This window comes from Lonchura striata, chromosome 3, assembly GCF_046129695.1.
Source record: "Lonchura striata isolate bLonStr1 chromosome 3, bLonStr1.mat, whole genome shotgun sequence".
In the NCBI taxonomy this organism is placed as follows: Eukaryota; Metazoa; Chordata; class Aves; order Passeriformes; family Estrildidae; genus Lonchura; species Lonchura striata.
Genome location: NC_134605.1, coordinates 61,150,447 through 61,176,913, shown reverse-complemented (window position 1 = coordinate 61,176,913; position 26,467 = coordinate 61,150,447). Strand labels below are relative to the sequence as shown.

At 37.3% G+C, this 26,467-nt stretch overlaps 1 protein-coding gene across 11 annotated transcripts in view; it reads right to left on the bottom strand.

Moving 5' to 3' along the window:
• Window positions 1–26,467, bottom strand: part of PTPRK (protein tyrosine phosphatase receptor type K) — a 376,330-nt gene that overhangs the window by 269,055 nt on the left and 80,808 nt on the right. For all 11 annotated transcript variants that reach the window (XM_021547162.3, XM_077782215.1, XM_077782216.1 and 8 more), the window contains exon 2: window positions 24,877–24,999. In XM_021547162.3, coding sequence (XP_021402837.2) covers window positions 24,877–24,999 — 123 coding nt within the window. The remainder of the gene's footprint in view (window positions 1–24,876; window positions 25,000–26,467) is intronic.

The following is a 26,467-nucleotide window of genomic DNA, read 5'->3' as shown; positions in this document are numbered from 1 at the left end:
ACCAAAGAAATATGTAACTCACCACTCAAAAAAAAACCCAGGTTGTTTCATCAAATGGTTGCAGACTTAGAGCTCCTCCTGAGCCACCCCCACTTCAAGAATCCCTAATCCAAGATGTTGAAGGTGTTATATAAATTAAAGAATCACTAAATGCAAAAAGGCCCCACACCTTTCAGAAAGTGTAACCAAATAACAACAGTGTTGCAATAAATCATGTTTTCTCAAAAGAGTAGAATGAGTCAATTCTCCTTGCCTACATGTAAAAGCCAATATTTTAAGCAATATCCACAACTACAAGCTAGTTCCCAAAACACCTCTTCCAGCTGCTACTAAGTCTTGCAGCATGAAACAGAATATTCAGCTCCTGTTATTACCCACCCCAGAAACAATCCAAAACAATCAGAGTTTTACAATAATATTCATCCCTATTGTTTGGAAAAAGGTCAGACTTTCAGGAAGGTATTTAGAAGAGCAACTTCACAAGCTACTTTAAAGCTGTCTTTCATACCCTTGGATCTATTTGTGAACCACTTCAAACCAGGTCCACTTCCTTCGAAATTTGAATACTAAACTGTCATGCCAATGCCCCTTCTTCCAAAAGGCAGCGAATAACCACTTTCTTTCCAAATCATGCCAGAATAGATCTGGAAAAAGCAGTAGGCAAGAGCTCCTGAAATAATCTCTCATAATATTTCATGAAACATTAAAATAATAATATTTGTGACCCTGGCCATTTGGGATGTTTAAGGAACAGCACAAGAAAAAAATCTAACTTTCTCCCATGTTCATTCTTCTAACAAGCAAGACAGAAATTACATAAGCCATTGTATATAACCAAACTCTCATGCTAAAAGGCCTACCATTCACAGGTTCATCCAGCACTTTCATCTGTCCAAAAAAATTTATTACACTCAAACACATCCTTCATTATGTTGTGCTGTTTGTTTTATAGTCACACCCTACTAAAGGTATTCTAAGAAAAACTATTCTGTTTTCATATACACTGTTTGGTTTTTGGTTGTATGCAATGTCTGAAAGCACACATGCTTTGCTTTCTAACTTCTCTTGCTCAAGCTCCCCTACACTTCATGCTGTTTTTCAAAATTCATCATCTTCAAGTAGAGGTAAAAACAAAGCCATCATTCTTTATCCCTTTTTCATTCTTTATTCTGCTTCTTTATTTTTTAGATTTTCTATATCCTTTTAGATAATACCCAACCCAGTCCTGATCATGTGAAGGCATGAAAGCACCATTGGTAAAGAAGATTCCATCAACCCAAGCCCACCAACTGAACACACTCTCTTTAATTACATAATACATCTCCTGTGTGCTTACAATAGCACTTCAAGTTAGTGAAATCAGATTGAACAGATTTGTACCAGCATGGCAATGTAGGTATGCAGAGGTAATGCTAGTAAAACTGAGTTGGACTGGAAGATCGTGTCACCTGCACAAACATCAACCACTGATGTATTCATAGAAGAACCACCTAAAATTGCCTAGGACAAAGAAGCACTAGTAAATATTGGTGTTTTCCCACTGCATTTTAACAAAGTAGGCCCTAATAAATGCAGTGTCTCTCTGTTGCATTCACATGCAGCATAAGACTGCAATTTTCTTGCAGCCTACAAATGCTTTCCACTTTCCCCTTCAAAGGTTTTCACAGTAACTCATTATTTGACTATTTGCCAGGCACTTCTTGCAGTAAGCAAAGACTTACTCCAAAGTTTGAATAACTAAATTGCAGCAAAATTGGTGTAGTGTGCTTCACACACTTTAGTATTTTGATATCATCCAGCTCTCTGGAATATGATGCAAGTTTCATGCTCCTAAATAATTTTATTTTACAAGGAAACCTTTTAGTCCCAGAACTTACCTCCTTTCACAAAATATTTCTGATGTGGAACAGCAAAGATCACAGGATATATTGTGGAAATCCTCCTGAGTGCTTTTCCCACTGTGATGACCGGCTATTTTTCCATCTTCCTACTCCAGCCCTTCGTAAAGGACGGCACCAAAGCTTTACACTTTGAACTGTCAGCAGTGGTCAGATTAATACTTCCACAATTTCAGACTTTCAGTTTCTTTTGAATTCCCAGAACATTATTCACTGCTCCCAGTGATTCCTTGCAGTGGACAGTACTCAAAGGCTTCCTGTTAACATAGCCATAGATGTTCTTATACAAAAATTCCTCTACTGTGTATATGCTTTTAAAATAACATGTTCATCTTCCCTGTAATAAAATGACCTGGAATTTTCTTTTTAATCCTTCAGTATCTGTTGTCCTCAACAGACCCCTCCAAGCTCTTAGCTTCTAACATCAAAAGCTTCTCACAAAAAAATTGGGGCTTCAATTAAATTTTAAGCTTTTAGCAAGTTCCTACTAAAATTCTGTCATGGACAGATGTGTTTGTAGAATTGCAATTAATATTCCAGGCTTTGTACTCTTTTCCATTTTCCTCATTGATACATAGTTCATGCTTCCAATATGTTTGATAGAGAAATAAGAGCTTGGGCATTTCTGGGAGCCTTATTCTTTCATTACAGCTGACAAAGCTTGAATTCACAACTGAGGCTGCCAGCCTTCTTTCCAGCTTAGTTCACTACTTCCCAAACAGCCAGAAAACATGAAACCACCGTTTTATGCACACATACCCACAGTGTATCAAACACCACACTTACCTACAGCAATTGTCTTCATCTTATTTTATATATGCCCTTACTAAAAAGGCACAAGAGGAAAGAGGTTTTACTATGTTAGACTAAATAAAACTTATACCCCTGAACTCAGGAGTGTTTAGCAAGTGCTTATGTTTGTCATGGTACAAATGAATAAAACCCAACCATTAGGTGACATTAGTGATGATCTTCACAAATCATAGAAGAACACAACCCAGTCTTCTTCAACACTACAATTACTTTATGCAACACCTGAACAATTTAAGGTTCACTGGTTTTCCAAGCTACCTGAACAAGCCTGTCTTTACACACGTGAAAAACTGAAGGGTTACAAATCTAAAAACACACCACCATGGAGTTATCTGATCTGGCAGAAGAATTAGCTCTACCTGCATAACTTGTTTCTTAGTCAAGAAAAACTTGTTAGCCAGTGAGTTTAATTAAGTTGGGAGGAAAATTTCAGTTTTTGAGATGGACAGAATAACACATTCCATAAATATCCAGTGCCTTACCACAGCTCCACCTGAAATTTAGAAAGCTGTACCTAAGCACATCTTTGGAGAAGTCTACTTTCTTTGAGTTGTCTTCCAAATTTCACAGTTTTTCCTAATAATTGAAGTTACTTCAGCTGACTTGATTAGAAAAATGGCAAGTCCTAGATTACAACTATCTCCTCTTATATATATCTCATCCCTCTTGCACAGATGATGCAGGAAGTACATACATCAGGAAAGGGTAAAAAAAAGGGTAGAATTCTGCTCCCTTCAAATTAAAAAAAATAAAAAGCCTAAAATGAGACCAATCTCAAGGTAGACTACAGGTTGCATTATGACCACTCCAAGGTAGCTTGCAATTAGTGAATGTGTGTTTGCCACTATTATTTTATTTTCATTTGAAAAGACTTGTGTTTATACAAAATCTTAAAATAGTGCTGTGGCATAGTTAAGTCCTCACAGGAGAAGACAATCCTGCTAAGAAAAAAATCCCATACTTAAAATTCTTCTTATCTCTTGGAAGATAAGAAGACAACTTTAAGCTTATTATATCTTATTTGTCATAACATCTACTACATAGGCTTTCTGAAAGAAAACTTGGATTCCAGGGGTAGAAAGAACAAATTAAATTTATTCCCCTTTGTGGGACAGTTAGGACAAATAATTAAACTATGCCTTCTGGTTAGCAATTGATTATTTATATATATTTTCAACGGTATTCCTACAAATTTTCATAGAGGAAAGAATACAGCATTATTATCTTGATTTTAAAAAGTTTGAAAAGTCCTTGATTTAAGTTTAAACTAACAAGTAATACTAGGTTTTATATCTTTATATCTGTTTTTCAGGTTTTAGGGGGTAAAAAATGTGTCAGTAACAAAATCAGACACAGCTTTCCCCTTCTTTTTTTTTAAGATTTATTCAATTAGGTTTTGGAGTTTTATTCAACATAGTTGTACAAAACAGAATGAAAATATGTAGACTTTCAATTGTCAGACAGCCTTTCAAAGACTGAATATTTTAGGCAATACTTCAAGATTTAAAAAAAATATATTGAAGAAAAACATGTAACAAAAATGCAATTTATGTAGGATTGGCAGCATTGTTAATAGGTAATTATAGGTCTAAAATGTTGGTTGCCATAACAACTTGGAACAGTTCTATATCCATTATAAATCTTTTGCTCTCTCTTCATATGTATGCTTATTTTTAACCCTGACTTCCTCCTGATGCACTTTTTGCTAAGCAACCTCATTACCTAAACTCCTACTGTGTCAGATTGGCAGATAAAATTGCAGGCATTCCCACAGCCAAACAAACATTTTATCTTCACACAAGCTGCCAGATGTGCCATATATCTTATAATAAATGTGGGTTTACACCTCCTTTAATTATGCTCTCTTCTCTTGGATAGCAAAAAATCTCCAAAATCTCTATCCCTTAATAGAGTGCTTAAAGATTTTAAACTACTATATCATGCCAGTTAAGGGCACAATGCACTGCAATTTATGCACGCACTTAATAACATATGGCAAGTCATAAACCTCAAACTTGAAAAACACTGAAATTATAACTACTTTCTGCAATTTTACAAACTTGTACTATCTCTGAGGAGATTAAGTCTTTAGAAATCATTAATTTTACAGCTATATTTTGATTTTAAAAAAAACAAACTTAGGCAAAGTTTGAAGAAAATTTGAACAAATCTACATTTGCCTGTTCTCTCCCTCATAAATCTCTAATATTGTCATGCATGCTATTTATTTGTAGAATTTTCAATATCATGAAAAGCCATAACAGTAATAAAACTATCTGTGTTGCCCCAGGAAACTGTATATAAATTAACACTGACAACATGAGAAATCCATCAGAAAAATCAAGCAAATATTGTTATTATTAAAAAAAATAAAGTGGCATAAGATTAAGATGTTGTGCCAAAGTTAAACTTACTCTGAGATCCAGTGCCAGTATCAGATAGAAAAAGTAACACAATCATCATAACAGCTGTGCAACACTTGAAAAGGAAATGTTTTCTGCAATGAACCTCCAGTCTGTTCCTAATAGAACTGTAGACAAAATCAAATCTGCTTTCAAATGCACAGAACACAACAATTAAACAGATGGACAATACCTTCACAGCAGGCAAAGCTCCTTTGTCTTGCTGTTCAGAAGCATTAAATCTTAATAAAATTATCCTACAGGTATAGAAAATAAGAAAACAAGAAAAAGAAAAGGTTGAGGTTGGAAGGGACTTCTGGAGGTCATCTAGTTCAAACATCCTGCTCAAGCAGGGTCACCTAGCAGGGTCACCAGGACAATGTGTCCAGCAGTTTCTGAGTATCTACAAGGATGGAGACTCCACAACTTCCCTGAGTAACCTGTGCTAGTGCTCAGTTATCTTAACATTAAAGCAAAGTTTTCAGATGTTCAGGAGGAATCTCCTTTGTTTCAGTTTGTGCCCATTGGTTCCTAAAAAGCCTGGCTCAGCCTTCTTTACACTCTCTCTACAGGTATTTAAATACATTGCTAAGATTCCCCAGTTTCCTAGTTCTGGGATGCAAGACTGTACATTTACTCAGATTTAGAAGCACCATTGCGCTAGTGTCAGGCATGGAGCCTACTGGATGAAAGCAAGCTCACAAGTAAAAATGAAGCATCTTGTAAGAACTGTGTATTAAAGCAGGCCTTCAAGAGAAAATACTTGGACAAAGGAACCCTTAAAATATCAGTTTTCCATAAAAACATCTAGCTATTCTTATTGCTGATATAGCCTTTCATTTCTGTCAGAAGCAGAAGATTGGCTGTCATTTTATGAAGCTCAAAGCATCAATAATTTGGTCTTCATCACAGCAATTTTACCCTAACAAAATGTGAGTCAAAGTAATTCACTTTCTCTTCTCCTACATTATGATAGAACCTCAAATTCCAAATCAAATACATTTGACCTAAATTTTGCCATTTACTATGGCAATAATAACTCTCTATATGCTCTGGCTTGTAAAGCAATGAGACCAATTCCCTAAACGTTATATGTTAAGTCAGCCTTCAGTAAATAAAAAGCAAACAAATCATCCTGCATACCCTAGGTCATTTTACATACTCCTTGTTTACACTGCGTTCCAACATACCCACCTACTCTAGAAGGGCTTAGCCTTCAGGACGTCTTTTCAGAAGAAATAATTTCGTGAATAACTCCTTGATTATATTTCAAAGGTCAATTAAGAATTCTGGAAACAGCTTGCATCTCATCAAATTGAGAGAAGATTAAAACTCGAGTCATTAATTTTTTTTGATAAGCAGTGCAAATATGTATGAAAAATGCTAGTTCTTTTGCCTCAGGCTTCCTTAGTGCATCACTTAGTCTCATTTAGCACATAGGAAGGTACTTGAGGGAGGGAGAGAAATGAAAGAAATAGCAAGATCCTTGGGATCTTGTGCATATGTATTAATGTAAGCAAACAAACTGATTGTGAAACACCCACATCATGTGTCTGCAGATTCAGATGTACTTTTATTTTATGACCTTGTGCCTATCTGTGCAAGGGTAGCTAAAAGCATTTCAGAAGAGTGGGAGAGAGATGGAGATAAGTCAGAGCAAAAAGGGGAAGGGATGACTATGAAATTACAAAGTACAAAATCAATGGTTTTCATCATTTTAGACAACGAAATAAAATGGTAAGTATCTGTAGTTCTTATTAACCTGTAAGGTCAAAGACAAATATCATTATGTGTAATTTTACTTTCTATCATAAATTTCAATAAAGTACAGAGGCATTAGGGAAGCATGCAAATTACTGTATGTTTTTTAAAATACTAAAATTAACTTTCTTATTTAACACAAAAAATATTCACTATCCTATCAAGTCTAAGGGAAAAAATTAATGCATTTATTTCAAGTTCAGATCTTTGATCAAAGTTTTTTTTTTTTTCCAAGATATATAGTGGTTTAGATATTACAGGGAACTAATATGCTGATGATATTGCAGAACAAAGACTTTGCTGTGGTAAATGATAAATTAACAGCAACATTAGGTTTATGTTTCACATTAAACATTCCATAATATTTTTAAATTATCTGAGAGCAGACCAGTATAGTAGTCTACATTTAAAAATATTTGCATTTTAGATTAGATCATGCTTTTGGTTTTTTCCTCAAACTTTATTTTAAAATATGAACATTTAGACAAAATCATAAAATATTTACGAAACTTGCCATGTAATTTAAACATTCAGTCCCTTAGCTTACGATCTTATGCTTTTGTCAATAAACTTCCTTGACTACAACTTTCAGTTTTATATTAACAGTGGATTTTCTTTTTCTTTGTAACTGTACAATTGTAGAATTTTAAAGAGAAGCGAATCATGAGACAAAGAGCCTGTAGTCCCAGTTTACAGTTTATATTTGGAGGAAGGGATGGAAGGACACAAGAGATCTTATTTTCAGCTGACACTTTCAGTTCTTTCTTTTCCATTAAGTCAATTTTCTCGATTGTAATGGTCAACCACCCACAAAAGATTTCAGTACATTTCTAACAAGTCATGCTGAGTCTCACAGGGGAGGAAGACAAACAGGTAATGGGGATGTGGCACTCTCCACACCCCCAAAGCAGCTGTTTTACAACTTAGGGATGGTTGTTTCCATAAAAATCCATCTGCAACTGGACTAACACAGTGAAATATGTTCTATAATGATCCCTCCTGCAAACATGTTGAAGTATCTGGAGCACTTACCTAAAGGACCATGGGTAGGTAAATTATAAAAGCTTTTACACAAATCATTAAACAGGAATTTTCTAGGATATTCCAAATGTATTGTATGTTTTAGTTCCCCAATATTCCAGCATGCATAAGTTAATTTTGTCCAAGATACTAATTATTTTCTTCATTACTTTTACAACAAATATTTTTTTCTATTTTATTTAACTGTGTAAGTAAAAGCTAAATGCAGGACACATGAAAAAAAAAAAAAATATAAACTACTCCACACTTGAACAACATCAAGATTTACAGTAAATAAACATTGTTTATCTGTTAAATTCAATCCTACACATTAAGGCAAGCATCAATTTTGTTGCATCTCACTCAACAGTACTTTTGCTGAACTAGAGAAAAGGTGAAAAATACTTTCTGGTTCACTCTTTTACACACTTAACCATGAAATTTGATTCCCTGTACAGAACAAACTTCTATTAAGAAAAGAAACAAGTAAAATTTCAAATTTACCTTTTCAAATATTGCTGCAGAAATGTTAGATCCTATATAAGTGATACCACAGTTTCCTTGGGGAAAAATGATAAATGCTATCATAATTAGAATTTGAGTTAAGGATGAAAGAGATGGAGCAGATGGAATGCAAGAGATAAACATTTACATGCAAATATCTTTGTTAACAGGAAATGTTTTAGGAGAAGCTATCAAAGCACATGGAAGATAAATGTTCATCTATTTAAGTTAGATATATTTGAAAGTTTCTCCTAGCAGCAAAGTCAGCTAAAGTCTGCAAGCAATCCAGAAACAGCACATGACTCAAAAAAGAGCAGCAAAGATTTTTTTTCCCAGTTGCCTTCTCAGAAGTCAATAGGAAACAGCACAGATCTGAAAGAATACTGCTTCCCTCCTCTTGGTAAGGGAGCTTGGTGCCCAAGTTAAGCAGAATACATTGAATGGAGTGTTTGGATGTGTTGTCTCCCCATGACACCACTATTTCTGATTTAGTCACGGAAAAATTAAAGCATCTATTAATTCCTAATTTTCACTTGTTATCTTGTAACCAATCAGCTGACATCAGGAAGCCTACCTGAGGTATCTGTTCAAATCCCTGGCTTAACAAGGGCCTGTTCACGAAATACATACCTGCCACAGCTGTCGTGACAAAGAAAACACTCTCTTGCTCTCTATCTTAAAAGGCTGAAATTGTAGAACATTGCTAGCTCTAAAACAAGCTTTAAATAATACATGAAGTTTCACAACCAAGAAGCTGAAGGTACAGCTTGGGCAACTTTGTATCTTTGTATGCAATGCTTATTTCTGAAAATCTTATTGAAGCCTTCTTTAAATATATAAATGTTATATTAAAAATATGCAACAGTATACAAATACTGCAGGTCCCTCAAGGAGGCATTGATATGACTCTCCAGCAGTGCTAAGACCTCTCACATCTGGGGATCACACCTGCAATGGATCAATGGATCAAGGAGAAAGAGAGGCGAAAGAAGAACGAAGTTTCAAGGTACATATGGTTTCAAGAGTGACCACAGCCATGGCAGCAGGTCCCAGCTCCACTCTTCAGACCTGCTTGCTGGTGCACAGAGCAGGTGGGGTCAGCCCCTGAGATCTCAGATCTGAATGAGCCTTGGAGCAAAAAGAACCTGTCTCAAGGAAGTGGGGGAAGAACATGGAGAAGGTAATTGATTTTAGAAGATGGGAAGGACAGGTTAGCAGACTGGAGGAGCTCTGGGCTGGTGAGGGGAGATGGTGCCAAACTTTTGACCACACCACAACTTCCCAATTTACAAATCTGAAAATTTTGGCAATCTGTGGTACAAACTTTAAAATGCTGCCATACTCTGAAAATATGAAAATTAATAAGTAAATAAATCTTTCCACTGAGCAACTTCCTGGCTGAATAAACTACATTCTTCCCCAGAGACAGGCCTAGCTGCCTTCAGGGGTTTGTATTCCAGCTCATTACTCATTTTGCACCTTCATAACACACATTCATGCAATCATTTCTCCACTTCAGACTGAATAAATAGTTCTTTTTTCAGTTTCACTTGTGGAAACTAATAAATACATAAACAAGCTACAAAACTAGGATCTGAAGTAGGCCAATTACAGTCACTGAAAACCAAAAAGTGACAAAACAAGCAACAAGAAAATCTAAAGTAATCCAAATTGTTTTAATGTTAACTTCCCTCAGCAAAAAAAGAAATGTTTCAAATAGGGCAGAGAAGATTTTATATGACTTCTGCTTGCAGTCGCCAGACACAGTGTCTTTGGTGGCTGGGTACAATAGCCATCACCAATTAAACCTTTTTCTCATGCAGCCACTCTGGCCCTTCCCACAAGAGTTGAAATTTCTTCCAGGCTGACTCAACAGACTCCTTCTTCAGTCTCAACAAAAGGCACTTTCCAAATCCTTCACACTGTTGACTGCCCCCATTTCTCAGCATCTGGTTTTGAAACAGACAACATCACAAGGGCAAATGCTCTCTACAGACGCAATTACATCTGCCCACCAACAATTTATACTCCAACTGTATTTATGTCTGTACACAGCTGTAAAATTTCCTGTCACTCCCGAAGCCTTTTAAGTCATGGTTTTTCAACCTGCAGTCCCAAAAACAGAGTTAGCCATAAATGGCTGAGCAGATACCAAAACAAAAATTACTCTGTGAATAAAACACTACCTTCATGAAACAATGATAAAATCTACTTATGCTACCGCCTTTAAGCCTCATTCATCCCTTGATATTACTCTACTGTCAATATCATATCAACTGCTTCCCAAGCAGATTATTTTAAAAAGAACCAAAAGTTTTGGATAGTCTGGTCTTTAAAAAATCCTAGGTCATAAAATGACAACATCACGTCAACAAGCTCACCATCACATTGAAACATGAAAAGCACAAAAACTTGGAATAACGTCTTCAAAGTTATTAAAGTCTTTAAAAAGTTACTAAAGTCTTAAAAAAAAAAAAAAATCTAGGTCATCTTAAATGACTCTTAAAACAAGGGTTTCATTCAAAATGTTCTGTATGGATATTGTCCTGTCCTGCCGATTTAACATGTATTTCTTTTTCAGCAGTTGCCATTTGGTATCCCAATTACCCGTGGGAGAAGAAGATACATTATCACCCAAAGCAAATACATTCTTGCTAGAATAAGGATTACTGCACATCTTCTATTCCTGAGTAGAACTTCCAGATCCTACTACTGATTTGTGGCAGGCAAAAACCCACACCATTTTCCATCTTGTTCAACTCACTCTATTTTTCCTATTTAGTTTTCATCATCTTAGTTTTCTAGTTCTTAATTTATATTAATTCCTAATCAACATGCTTATAAATGTTTTCATGAAGTCAGAGTGGTTCAAGTCAGAAGGCACCTCTGGAGGCCATTTTAGTCCAACACACTGCTCAGATCAGACTATGTAGCAGGCCTGTCATGCCTCTGGGCATCTCCTCTGATTTTATCACTCATTAAAAAGAACAAACCAAAATTTTCCATATTCTGACTTGTCCCCACTACCCCTCATCCCATCACCATGGGAAAAGTGCATGGCTCTACCTCTCTTGTATCTTCCAATGAGGCATTTCTTGACCACAAATAAGGTCCTCTTCAAGTCTTCTGTCCTCCAGGCTGAGCATACATAGATAGTCCTCTCAGTCTCTCCTTGAATGTCCTGCGATCCAGTCTTTGATTAGCTTGGTAGCCTTTTGCTGGACTCATTCCAGCATGTCCATGTCTTCCTCATCATGGGGAGCCCAGAACCAGGCACAGTACTTCAGATGTGTCTCACCAGTGCTGAACAGGAGAGAAGGATTAGGCAATCCAGCACTCTAGCAGACTCAGGAGGCTGCTAGCCTTTCTTGTTGGGAAGATGTCCTGCTGGTTCAAGCTCCACCAGGACTCCCAGGTTCTGCAAAGCCATTGTTCAGCTACCTAGTCCAGGACTGTCAGTCTAATTCTTCAACCTGTCCATGACCCTTCAAGGCCTGCCCTGCCCTCCAGCACACTAAAGACATAAAACTGACCACCAGAAGGACTTTGCACCCCTGATCACAGCCTTGCATCTGGGAGTTCAGCCAACTTTGCACTTATTATCTATTTGCCGAGCTCATATATCCCCAGTTCAGAGAAAAGTAAACTATGAAAGACAGTGTTGCAGGCCTACTAAAGCCAAGATATGGGACACATGCTACCTGGTTCACTGCATACTACAGAGAACAATACCCACGTTGGCTGCTCCCTTTCTTGCCTTTCATGTGTTTGGAAACTGTTTCTATAATGATCTGTAGTTCCCTGTATCCTTTTTCTAATCCATTTTAAGAACTGATGTGATGCTGTCATTTCCCAGTCCTGCAAAGCTTCCCACAAGTGCCATGAATTTTTGAAGATAAGAGAAAGCTGTATCACAATATCTGCCTACCAATGGTTGCATTCCACCTGGTCCCACAGGCTAGTGAATGTCCAAGTGGTTAAGTGATCCCTCTGTCCACATCTCCTCAGATACAGTCTCACCCTCAAAGACCCTGAAAGGTTTGGTGATAAGTCCTTATCTCTGAAAACTGAAGCAAAGAAGGCATCAAGTACATCCTTTCTGTTTTGTCCCTAATCTCACTAATCAGTGGGTCTACACTCTCCTTAGCCTCCTTCTTGTTGCCAGTGTACCTATGGAGGAAAGCTTTCCTATTGTACTCCAGGTCCTTTTCTAGCTTGAATTCCAGCTGAGCTTTGGCTTTCCTGACTCCATCCCTATTATGAGCAGGCAATGTCTCCATATCCTTCAAAGTGGCCTCTCCCTGCTTCTGTCTCTGTGAACTCTTGATGCACAGGCTCTGTTCATCCATAATGCCATTCCGCCGTGCCTGTTTAGCTCTCTGGAAGGCAACAGTCTATCCCTGTGCTTCAAGAAGTTGTCCTTGATCAACCAGCTTTCTTGAACCCTTTTGCCCTTCAGGGTATCTCCCAACAGGATCCTTCAAAGCAACTGCCTGAAGAGGTCAAAATCTGCTCCTCAAAATTCAAGTCTGTAATTCTGCTGTTAGCCCTGGGGACTTCTCTCAAACTCAAGCTCATGATTGTTTCAGCTGAAACTGCTGCTCTTAACCAGACTCAAACAGCTCTTCCTTCTTGGCGAAGGTAGCGTCCCTCAGCGTCTCTGACTGTGAGGCTTTCACCAACTGCATAAAGAGGGCTTCATCTGTTTCCTGCTCTTGATAGAATATACAAGACACTCATAGCAAAATCACCTGTGCTGATTTATTCTTTGATCCTTACCCATAAGCTACGTACACTATTTAGCAACTTTGCTTCTTTCACACTCCTTAATCAAAAACTTCATATCAATTCCACATGAATATTACATGAATATAATTTTATATAAATATAAATTATATATGCAAAATAAATTGTGTACCTTGTGAGTAACATGAATTTCATACAATGTAAGTAAATTTACATAGTAATTTTAAGGATTTTTTTTCAAACTAGGTCAGCTGGTTGAGTTGCAAAATTCTATCTAGAGGGAATCAGACTTTTTGTCTAAGAAGTTCATTGTACACTTTTCCCATGGTTTCTTTAAGCCATTGCACAAATACCTCATTGTTGAATAGGCTTGATACAGCAGCTGTCTTCATGCAGTCATCTGCTCCCAGGTGGCCAATATTTCTCACTTGGTGGTAACCTCCTCCTCCTTATAAACTAAATTAATTCCAGCAGAGGATGTTTTCCAACAATGTGCAATCAACATATTTAAAAGTATGTACCTGTCTGAATCCTACAAAGAAGCTGCTTACATGGTTCTCCACATTTGGAGAGAGCACTTAGACACAAGTGTGAATATCCACTGTCTCATAACAGATTCTTTCTTGGTTCCAAGAAACAGACTCTTTCTTGGTTCCAGGATCTTTCTTGGTTCCAAGATCCAATACAAAGGCATCATGAAAGGAAAACCTTGGGGCTGACAGGGTGGAAATTAAGATTATATTTATCACAAAATTCACAACACAAACTGCTGTTTACAGCTTACAGGTGACATGACTTAACAACTCCATGTGTCTGCCTCTCCTCTTGTTTTTATGCCACTCATCCTTTCAGCTCCTTCATTCCCTTGTGCTGCTGGCTGTGATGTTTGTCAGACTTAAGTCAAGTCAATTCACTAAAACAGATGAATCCAGAAAAACAACAACATTTTCTCAGGGATAATGAGTTGTATCAGCTCTCCATGAGCTCTGACAAGTAAAGCTAGCTGAGGAAGCTAGCTGAAACATGAGGGCAAGGGAGGAGAGGGAGTAAAGATGAGCAGAATAATCCCTTTACTCAACAGTAGGGTATTAGGCTGGCTCACTGTGACCTGTGAAGCTGCAGCCTAATTGGAAACTTATACTGGCTTAATATCTACCTTCAACTGCAGTCTAATTGGAAAGCAGAGCTCTTAATGCCAGTCTGGAGGAAAGTGATAAGAGACCACCTACAAAGCCTGGAGCCAAGGCAACCTGCTCCCATGCACTGTAACCAGCAGACACAAGAAGCCATCTCTACTGCAAGTACAAGGGACACTTGCTAATGTCACTCAGCTGCATATTTTCTTTATTTCTTTCAAGGAAGTTCACTAGTTGGGACATTTCAAAGCCAGCCATAAGCCTGACACACACAATGGAGAAGGTGATAGAAGGTAAAGGCTGTATTAGCAGATGTCAGCTATACCATAGAAGAAAAATTAATGACAACAGCTTCTTCTGTTTGTATGCCTTGTGCTTACTGATCCTTCATTCATGGGAATAAGTTGAGAACACAAATGTACGAGAAAGCTGCTTAGTTCATACTGTTTGTTGACTTTCTCTAAAAGAGTAGAGTATGTCTGGTTCATGTTTATACAAGGCTAGTTTTTTGAAGCTAAGAATAGTTTGATCCCAAACAGACTAAATAGCTGTCAAATCCTCAGAATTGTTCTTTAAAGAGACAGAAGAATACAAAAAGTTTGGCAGTTTTGCTAACTCAGCAACAGATGGAGAGCTGGGTCATCTCTCCCACCCGAGGAACACAAGGTTAACTGGAATACCTTGGGGTAGTCCAGCACTCTACATTGTAAGTGTACTTCTAAGTTCCACATTTTTTCCCCTAAAGCTGCAGAACAGACTGGGAGCTTTAAAAGCTGTTTCCTCTGAAACAAATAAGAATCAAATGTTTCTTTTCTTCAAGGAATAAGAAGCAAAATCACCACCAAAAAAAAAAAAAAATCACACCCTTGAGCTTTTATTACGTCAGAGTATTACTTAATTATAGCTCTCCAGCCTAGAAGAGTCTGAATAGAAGTAGGGTTCTGATAAAAGACAGGTGCTTTTCCAGTCTGCTGAGGTGATGGGGGCGGGGGGGATAGAGGGGATGGGGAAAATATGCTTTTTTCCTCTGCAAGATAGACAGTATGTAAAATGCCAAACAAATTAAAAATGTATGATCTAATTCAAGTTTTCCTGCTTGCTGATTTTGACTACAGTTTAAATCTGAGAAAAGTCCACCCCTCTTAGGACAGAAGCAACATGTTTTGGAATGAAATAACGTATTTCATTTTAAAAGTAATATTTTTCTAGTGGGTCATGTACTTAATGGATTTCATTTCTTAGTAATATTTTAAACTTTACTCTAAAACATACTTAAATAAGATTGCTCTTTCAAGCCCAGGAGGAGATGAGACAAAAAATAAAAAAGACATCTTTGAATGTCGCTGTGAGTGTGGAAGCAACATTACACATGCTAATGATTAAACAAGATTCAGAAACAAACACAAACATCACATACAAGGCAAAGCAAAGCAACACAGCTGAATCTGTTCCTGTACCTGACACAAACCTGCTCCTTCCCTAATAAGCACCACCTCAGCAACTGCTTCTTCACAGCCTACATGCTCAGAAATGAGATTTGTGTAACCCTCATAAGATAGATTTTCCTTTTCAAGATGTTTCTATGTAGCAAGGTGGGAAAGGGAAAAAATAATCCCAGCAAAGAGGCTCGGGTGTGGGAGAGAGTGACAGAGAAGAAAATAAAAAAGGAAGAAAAAAAAGGAAAAAGGGATTACACAAACCTTACTAACTAGCTCAAAAAATCAAACTGAACAAGTATCTATGACAAGTAATGATAGAAATGCACAAATTAAATATTTTGCAGTTTTCCGATAGTAATTTTCATTTGCTTACTACAACATAAGAAAAGTTTGAACCTTCTCAGTTGACTCAAAATCTGTTCTGTAAAATAATAATTTTATTAATACTGCACTTGTAGTCACTATTAACAAACATCAATGACTGCTGCATCAGCATCGACCTGCAGCAAAAGCACAAGGGAATATGGGAACATATATTACATGCTGAGCATGTAATATAAAAAAGGGAATATGGGAACATATATTACATGCTGGAGCTCAGAAATCAATATTTAAGCAGATAGGAAAATTTCAGGCACTGTACACAGAAAACATTCAGTAAAGCATCACTTCCCTTTGATTTTTTTGTTTGTTTGTTTGTTTTGGTTTGGGGTTTTTTGTTTGTTTGGGTTTTTTTGGTGGTTTTTTTTTTGGTTTTTTTTTTTTTTTTGCTATTATTTGGCTTACTGAATTTTATCTCATCTTATTTACAGGTTTTTGTTTGTTTTAATAGGCATTGCTTCTTCTGTTGTTAGGATTGCCATTGCTCAGGTTATAGATTTGTAGGTAATTCAGATATTAGTTTACAGTTGCATAGCATATCCTGTACTAAATTGGGAATGCTCTTACTCTGCAGTGAATTCAAAGAATCCCACAGCTTCCCTTCCATGAAGACGCTTCGTATTTGCTGTGACCAAAGTCAGAAGTTAGCCCAGGGAAGGGGAAGTACCCATGCACAAAGGGTTACCTCAGCACTCTAGCAACAGAAATACATGGCATTTCTTTCTGAAATTTACTGCTTTGGAATAATATGCATTAGCCACCATTGTACATTACTCATTCTATCACAGGGCTTTTTTCTGTCTTGTCTGAACACCAGTCTTTTTCATACATCAAGTCCTTCACTCTCCTCCCCAAATAGTTCCTATGTGCTGTTTTTACTTATCCTCTTCCAAGTAGTAAAATTATTTTACTTTTTTCCTCTACTTCTAATCTGGCTTCTTCTCCATCTCCTATAAGTCAAGATGTGGTATATTACTGCTAAAAAATTACACACAGGTGAGTGGGAGCTGAATGCAGAGCAAAAAGGTTTCCAGCCAGGGCAATCTACAGAAATGTTAAAGCTAAAGAACAGGAGCAGACATAGACAGGGACAGAGAAGGATGCCACCTACACTTACAGCAAACAGAAGCAGCTATGCAAACATAAAATAACTTCACATATGCTAGTTGTCTGTTTTTTATCTTTTCTATGAGAGGGTCCAGCCAAAGGGTGCTAAACAGAGGTTTCAAAGTTACCAGATGTGCTGACCCTATGCCTTCTTCTGTAAACAGAAGCACACAAACATGCTCTGAACTGAGTGAAGCCATGTGAAAAGCAGCAGTACATTAACTTGGGTCTGACCCTCCACTGCACTCCAAAATAGCCCAGAAAATTTGAAGGTGAGGCAACTGCTATCTTCAGGAGAAAAAAATAAATACATTTACACACACACACGAGCAGGCTGAGAGTGAAAATGATGGTAGGACAACTGTACAACAAGCAGACACAACAGTCAAAGTAGGGCTTGTTCCTCTCCATGCAGGTAAGCTGTGAGAAACCAAATAAGCACTTCTCCTTGCTGCGCTTTGGTCTTCTAGCTTTGCATAATCTGAATGCTTCTAAATGCTTCAAATAACCTGTAGCCCCTTCCAGGCTACCAATGTGCTATTCAACACTGTTTTCCCATCAATTCTGAAAGGCCAGCACAGCACCATATTGCTTTTTGTTCACCCTTCACATTGCTACCAAAATGGAAGTTCCAGGTAAAGCCTCTGACTGGCATTCACAAATACCGAAGCAGCAGCTAACTTTATACAAGCAACGAAACACTTCCACTTTACAGCCCAGGCTTCTGACCAAGAGTAGCAAGAGTTGACCAGAACTGGTCATTTCTCCCTGCCCACAGTGCTGACCAATCCCATTTGAAGTCCTTGAGATACAGATACCAGAAGCTAGAAAGCTGCAGCACTCAACAGAAGACTGTAACAAACAGGAAGACTGCTAAAAATGCTCTGATGGTAACAGGATGGCAAAGGTAGATTTGTCCAAGATTGACCTACTACTTTGAAATTATCTATAACAAACAGATTTCTCCCTTTGTTTTAATTTAGTAGTCCAGACTCAGAGCAACATCCTAATATATTTCAAATATTGAACTAGGAAAAAAAAAACAGAAAAAGGAAAAAGAAGTTTCTCAGAAGGCTGAATTTTATACACTGGATGGAAGGGATAAGGCTGAACCAAATAGTATTGTAACTTAGAAAAGGAAAAGAAAAAGCAAATCCAACCAAATCAGTGTAGGTAAGCAGGTATAGTAGTTGGCCTTGAAGGTGAAGTAATTTATTTAGTGTAAATTCAGCAAGAAATCTGTGTCAATGAATGAAAACCCAAAACATTTGTTACTCCTATGCCAAAGTTATTGCTATTACCACAAAAACTTTACTGTTACTAAACTCACGCCTAAATTTTTTGACAAAAAAAATGGCTTATCTAAATGTACAAAAGTACTGATACACTGTGCAATATCTATAAATCCTTCCCTGTACTCCTCCACTGTTCACTTTATACCAAGTGTATTTGCGAACAGGGAATCCTTGGAATTGGTCAACAGATGGATAGTGCACTGTACTGAATGAGCCAAATAGGATCAGGAGGTTTACACGTGTTCTTTAGGCAGACATTAATTGCACTGGACTAACAAGGTAGGTTTCTTTCTGTTAAAGATGCTACTAACAGACAAAAAAAAAGCAAGCACAAAGCTTACTGAACAAGGAAGGCATGAAAATATGTTTTTCGGATGAAGGAAGTGCTTCAAATAAATTGAGCTCTGCAATGCATTGACAAGTTAAACAGAAAATAAATATCAGTCAACATTTGGGGTGAAGGAGAATATTAAGACTTAAGCATCGAAGAAAAAAGAATAAAGCCACTTTAAATAAAACATATATATCCTATCACATAAAGAACTGTAAAAAGGAGAACGACAATCAGAATTTCTTAGCAGCCCCAAACACAGACCCAGGATTTTGGATTTATCTTACAATGTAATGACCCAGATAAGCTTTCAATTATCAAATTCTAAAACCACTACATTCCTGGATAGCATTTGCCAATCTATGATCTAGTCAAAAAATTCCCTTCCTCAGTTTCTCTGATCTTTACACCAACAATGCAAATCATAGGGCAACAAAATATTGAAAATTCAGTTCTCAGCTACTCAGTGGACTAGTAAACTTTGTTCACCTGCCTATTAAAAAAAAGGGATCCAGAAAGAGACCCTGCTTGAACTTCACCCTTCTGTAGCACAAAACAGCAAGCTGCCACATCATGTGTGGAGCAGCAGGGCTCGGTAACCCAGGACATGGTGAGGGCTCTCCTGCTGCTGAGATCTCAATCCTATCCATGCCTCAAGAAATACACTTTTTTTTTCACTAGACACTGCTTCATGGTTGGCTTTCGTCTGACTATACCCTTACACATCCACATAATTTAAATTTATTCATGGGTTAGTGGATTCATTTTTACGGGAGAAAAATTCAGGTTTAAGTGAAGTAAAAGGCCAGAAGTCTCATCTGTAGGACATTTACATTACAGCTTTCCTTCCTGAGCTACATCCATATGAAATCTATATTAAAACACAGATTTCATGACCTTTTGTCTCCCCTCTCTCAGTTATACATTTCATAAACGCTTACATTGGTCCTGTGCTGAAATTCATTTTGCATCATGCAGGTGACACAAAACTTATTTCCTTTCTGTACAAGGCAGAACTTAAATAGACCACAACTGACCTTTCAGATCACAACAAATACTCAACACTATTTGTACAGGAACATTTAATTTTCACGCAAATCTAAGGATGCAATTTTCATATTTCTTTCAGGTGCCTTAGAGGTTTACACAAGCCCTGTACCCACTCAAGCCACCAGGTCCTCATCAGCTGCAGGAGCATAGCAAATCTTTTTACAGATGCACAATGAACTAGATAACCAATAACTGCATACTTTTTTTATTTTTTTTCCAATCCACACAAGTACACAACCATATTCATAGCAAAACAACTGAGAGAAAGTAGAAATATGAGAATGCCTCTGGGTATGACAGGATGTGGTAATGAGCAGTCAGACATTCTACCTAAAAACCATAAAAAAAGGTTCATGTATCATGAAAGTACAGCCTAAGATTTTTTGTCAACACATTTCCTCCCATCTCCAATACATTTCACCATATACATGCTCCCTTCTGAAATAGCTGGGTAGGCTTGCCCCAAAATACCAGCCCAAACCAGAATGTGTTGTTTTACTTTTCAGGATTGTTTTGTTTCTTTTTCTTTTTTTCAGAGTAGTGAATTTAACTTTATTCTTCAATGGGAAGGCATAAAAGGTTATATACAATTTCTGTAAAATAAAAAAAATATTTCTGCAATCTTCTTCATTGTAACAAAGTTGTAATTTGCAAAACTCTATATTACTAAGGAACACCTTTAAAGATTTATTCTGGGTTTTTTTAGTCATGCTAGATGACAAGTGCAACTAAGACTTCCCTTGCTGCTGTTAATTTAGTTTACTCATATTTCTATAAAATCAGTTTTAAAAAATTAGCACACATCCAATCTAGGCACATTATCCATCTGAGAGATCAGAAATAAGATGTCCATCTCAGCACATCAGTATTTTCCACTATAATTTAGACATTCTTCAAAATGCTTCTGTAACCAGGAGGGTAACAGCCCTTACATTTAAAAAATCCTTCATTAAGTGGCTCCCATCACACAGCCCATTACAAGCTCTCATGCCCTGACCTTGCATAGCCTCAGAATAATGTTGCTTTTAACAGGCAAGGCAAACAGGGTAAATAAACTATCTCCTCTACCTAGGGGTAAAACCATCAGTAAATGTATTATTAATACAGATAAAATCCCTATTTGCACATCTCCAGTGGTATAAGAAAGTACTATTATTTACTCTGTCTACTGCAAAATTAAGTTATCCGCACACAATGAATAATCCCCTAAAATAACTGGAAAATATCCATAGACAAAATTGGATTTCTGCTTAAGAGCATTCTCCAATTTCTATCTTGTATAGCATAATATTAAAAAAAGCACACATGAAAACATAATACATGCTCTAAAGGGTTTGTTTGAACCTCTATAAGATGTCTTTCTTTAGATCGACAAAGAACACAAGGTAAATATTTGGACTTCATTTTTTGTCACCATGTCTACAAAAATACAACACTTTTTTACCAGCCCTGCCTCCCACAAAGTGCAAGTGTACAGCTGCAGAACCATTTTCACTTATGGAACATTTCAGTAGTCTTGGACTATTTGACCTGGAATGATGGCCTGGAGAAAAGTCTGTGTTTTATTTAAGAGGTATTTTTTTAAAAAATGAATGGTGGAGTAGACCACTAGTACTCAACTTTGCACATTTCCTGTTAATAAGATCAACAGGTTTGAAAGAGAAGTCACATGCAAGTCCAAAAGAAAAGAGGTGCATTTTCCCATGTTCCATAACAAAACCTGTTTTAGCCCAAAGCAGATACTAGAGCCTTCAAAGAGCCTACACACAGTAAGACAAGACTGACAGGGCAAAACCATAGCCTCCTTAAGAATATTATAAATAAGGACTGTTTCTAGTTGAGAATATTTCTAAATGCCAAACAGCTGGAAAGTACGAGAGCAGTCAGGGCATGGATCAGCACTTTTTTGTTACAACTTCTTGCCTAGGCAACTGCTAATGGCTACACTCAAAATCAGCAGATCTTTAGCTTGATCTAGCACTGTCGCTTTTATGTGCTCTCAGAAAGCTAATATGGGAAGTCAGATGTTTTCCCAGGTCTTAATAAGTAATCCAAAGATTTTATCATGTACGCTGCAATTCAGACAGTTACAAGTTGGTATTTAAATCTGTACTCAAGCCCTGCTTTAGGTGTTCGCTTTATTTTTAAACCATTTTGTACTGCATTTATTTTTCCCATAACAGAAGATAAGTGGCTTTTGCCTTTGCTCACAGCTTGAGAAATACAATGTAGGTCAGTCTAAAAAAAAAAAATCTGAAGTTGTGTTAATTACTCAGAGGTAATTACACTTGCTTTACCAATAGCATTTACTACTGTACACTGGTATAATGTTTTCCATTAGGAGAAGTTTTCATATTTTCATAGCACTCTGAAGCACATACCATTAGGTCTGAAATTTCCCATTATTCATCATCACTCTCCAAAGCACAACATTGATTTTAACTACCACCCCCCTTGAATCAAAAGTAAAACATTGGCGCTTTTCAATTTAGCACTTGCCATAACATTAGCAATTGTCAGTTTTCCCCCTATTACTATTTTTCACATGTCCTGTTCTCTCTTGCATGCTTTATTTTGGGGGGTCTTGTTGTTTGGGCTTTTTTTTTTTTATCTGAAGGTATTGAAGACTGCAAACTGTCATTTGAAAACTAAGTATAATCCTCTATAAATGCCATGATTCTCTGTGATTGTGGTGAAGTTAGAGCTGCATACTCACTCTTGTTATCACAGTGGTAAAACAGTGCTCCTCCCAAGACAAATCTGTACCTGGAGCCCCACTTTACTGTATTCAAAGAGATGTAAAAGACAAGGGCCCAAAACACTACAAAAATGTGCCATGTAAAGAAGGAGCCCATCAGAGGTTTATAGCTGAAGGACTATAGATTCTGAGAAGAAGAGATGGGGAGAAAACAGCCCCTACCCTACGACTTCAGTTTCTTTGCTGCTTAGTTTTTCTGGGTACTCCTTCCCTTCTCTGCTATCTGTCACAGACGGAGCAGGACAAAGTGATCCCTAAGAGATTCCTACCTTCTTCTACAGGTTGTACAATACAGCATTTTTCAATGTGAAAACTGCAGTGGTATTTCACCTATACTTTCATTAACACATCTAATTCTACTTCGGTAACTTCTTCATGAGCAGTAATCAGGGTCACCAATGTTAAAACACTGCACAGCAGATGACTGAATGAGTTATTTCTCTTATGCTTTCCCCTAAACCTCTTGTTGTTTGATTTCCTGCAGATCCACCAGAAGAATTTGACACTCATTCTAGACCCATGTTACCTTTTCAGACTTAATTTAAAACCATGGTATTTCAAACACAAATGAACCTGAATATTTATGCATGGGATGCATCTTCACAATCTGAAGACTCTGAACTTCTTAAGGGGAAGCTCATCAGATCAGAACAGATTTGAGGCTTAGTTTCAGTCCGTATCTCAGTCACCAAACATAAGCTTGATACAAGAATTCTAGCATTCTAACCAAGGGAAGAAAAAATAACCAGAATTTCTTCTGTATCTCTTTTGGTCTATCTTTGAAAAATTCCTTTATTCTGATAGATTTTATTGAGCAGCCACAATTTTGCATATAAATGAAAAAAAGAATACATGTGCTCTGAAAGAATACATGTGCTACTCTCAGAGAAAAAGGAGTCTATAGCAGAACTGAGAAGAAATCATATGCCAGAGAGCACTGTGTCATTTAACTCTGAGAACTCCCTAAGGATGACAGATATGTTATTTGGAATAAGCAAGAAGCTATCTTGTCATTTAGATTCATTCAAAATACAATTCCTCAAATTGCTCTTCTTCCTGTACAAGATGTGCCAAAGGTCTAAAAATACCAAAGTTTTCTCAAAATGGTTAAGGTACCTCCAGCCTTTATAAAAAACATGTACATTCTGAAAAATGCAAACTGAATAGTAACTAATTTCAGCCTTACTAGGGGAGATATTATTTTGAACTTTTTTTAATATGAGACCATCACAAATGTTGCAGTTTTTTAATTTATTCTTCCTTATGCAAAACTGAAGCACCAAGAAGTCCAGTAAATAAAGTGTGGGTCTTGCTTAATTAACCTATTTTGCAAATTATTGGGTATGGAAATACCTGCTCGTATCAGTGACTCCAAAGCAGGGGGAACCCACTAGTTAGCAGTTAAGAAGTAAAATTATATGGCTCAACCACCATTAATAATTCAAAACAGTACACAAAATGCAGGGAAAGGAATGGTGCAGAGGTGAGGTTACTTCTGTGTGGCAACATTTCTCATTCCTTCTCCACACATACCTCACTTCACAAAACCTTTTAGATACAAATAAAATAGCCATGACCTTTTTTCCTCCTCTGCATGATTAATTACTTAATGTATTATTAATTGGAAAATGTAGCTGAATTTCAAATGCTTTCATTCTCTCAGCATATCATGCTGTCTGGGAAGCGCCGATTAAGCTGTTCATCAAAGGTGAGCAGGCAAGGTCATGTAGGCTGTGCCTCTTCAGTTATTCATTACCTGTCCTAAATAGTAATTAACAACAGCAATATTTCCATAAATCAAGCTTTTCTGATTACCTGCAGATGATAGGAGGTTGAGGGGGGAGGGGAAAGAAGGAATCAGTGTCTGGGGTTTTTGCTTGTATCCCTTATTTCACCATTTCTTCTAGTGCCTACCTGAACAATTGAATCAATAGATTGGCTGTCATATAAAACACAGAATTTTACTTCAAGTCAACAGGAATTCCACACAGAATAAAGAGGAAATTATGGTTTCCTTTCTCCCTTTCCTATGCCTCACCCCAGCTTTAAAGGGGTATTTGGTCTAAGAAGGCTTCTCAATTACCAAGATTGCTATATTGACTATTTTTGTTCCTTTATATGATTTCCATCACCAAAGTTAAAGTGGGGATTTCAGACCATGGCCTTGAGGTCACATTCAATGAGGCTTTGAGTTTATAAAGAAATTTATCCTCCAGTATCTGTGAGGTTTCTCACCTTGAGGCATTTCAGGTGGCAAATAGTGAGGCTCTTGAGCACTGACATGAACCCAGTCAAAATCATCGTACAGGTCTTGGTGGTAGTCACAGGGCCCAGGACCATCATCGAACGTGCATCCTCCTAGAGAAGAAATTTGTTATTAGTTTATTTAAAAACAGAGACCTTCCAAGAGTCAAGCAGAAGTGTTTCTTTGGGGCCCACCACAACTGCAGTGCCCACGCAGCCTTGTACCACAGTTCACAGGCTTGCATTTACAAAGTTTAAACCTGCAAACAACTCGCCCATCAGTGTTCCCCCTCTCTTCACTAAAAACATCACTACTCCACACAACTAATTTCCCCCAAGAGCACCTTCTGTCAGAGCAAATCATAGCCTGAAGTCACTATTCAGATGAAACCTGTCTCAGAGTCTGTGTAACAAAAAGCAACATGCTATCCAAACCACAGAGGAAACTGAAAATAATAGACCAAGATCAAAGATGAAAAACAAAAAAACTCTGAAAGCAAAAGCAGTCCAAACACTGACAACAAGGGTAAATACTGTGCCCAAAACAGTCAGAAAAATTAATTAAAATTACTTAGAAAATAAATAATTGCTCCAGAATGAATTGGGTAAACTTGATTTACTAAATCAATCTAGCATAACATAGCAAGGCATCTTTTCAGGGTCACACAAACAAAAGTTGTGAGAAGTGACAGAGAGAAAGAAAAAATGGAAGAAATGTAAATGATGTGAGGAAAAAAAGACAATTCCCATGTAGCACAGTAATGTCTGCCCTGTCTCACTCAGTCAGTTTTTTATTCCATTCTTAACTCAAGGCCATTAAGTAGGCTGGGAAAAGAGAGAAGAAAGCATGGCAATCTCAGAAAAAGATCAAGGTTTGAGAATTAAGAAACAAAGGAATCAAAAGAGCCTGGTCAAAAAAAAAAAAAAAATCAGAGCATAAAGGCAAGAAAATACAGATGTCATGCATACAATTCTGCAGCAGCTGTTATCTCTATGCATGGCACACAGCCCTGAAGTTTGCTCCTCCTACTCAAAAACAAAACCCAATAGCAGGAGACAGTGAAAGTGCATTCAACATTACTTAGGTGGTATTCTTTAATCTAGAAAAGTTATATAAGAATTAGACTACAGACAATTAGTGAAAGTCAGGGGAGCTATTTCTTGCATGCTCTTCTCCCTCAGTAACTCTCAGTAACATGCTCTTCTCAATAAGTCAGGCACATCAATCCAAATAACAATGCTTATCACAACACAAGTTCCTTTTGCTAAGACACTTCTAGAATAACAGGGGCATTTGTATTGACTTTGTTGTCTGTTTTTTGAAATACAAAATATGGGACAAGTACTTCAAAAACAAACAAAAGCCCCTTATTACAATAGATTCCAGTGTTGCCCTATGATGAGTCACCACCACAGCACAAACAGCCAACACCCTTCCAGGCCTGCCAGGGTCTCACCAGCTCACACTGCACTCAGGAGGTGAATGGGTTGGAGGTGGAAAAGGGGAGATTGAGGCCACTAAGAGCTATAATCTGTGCTTATTTCCTGCCCTCTGTACAAGACATACATGGTGTGGAACTAT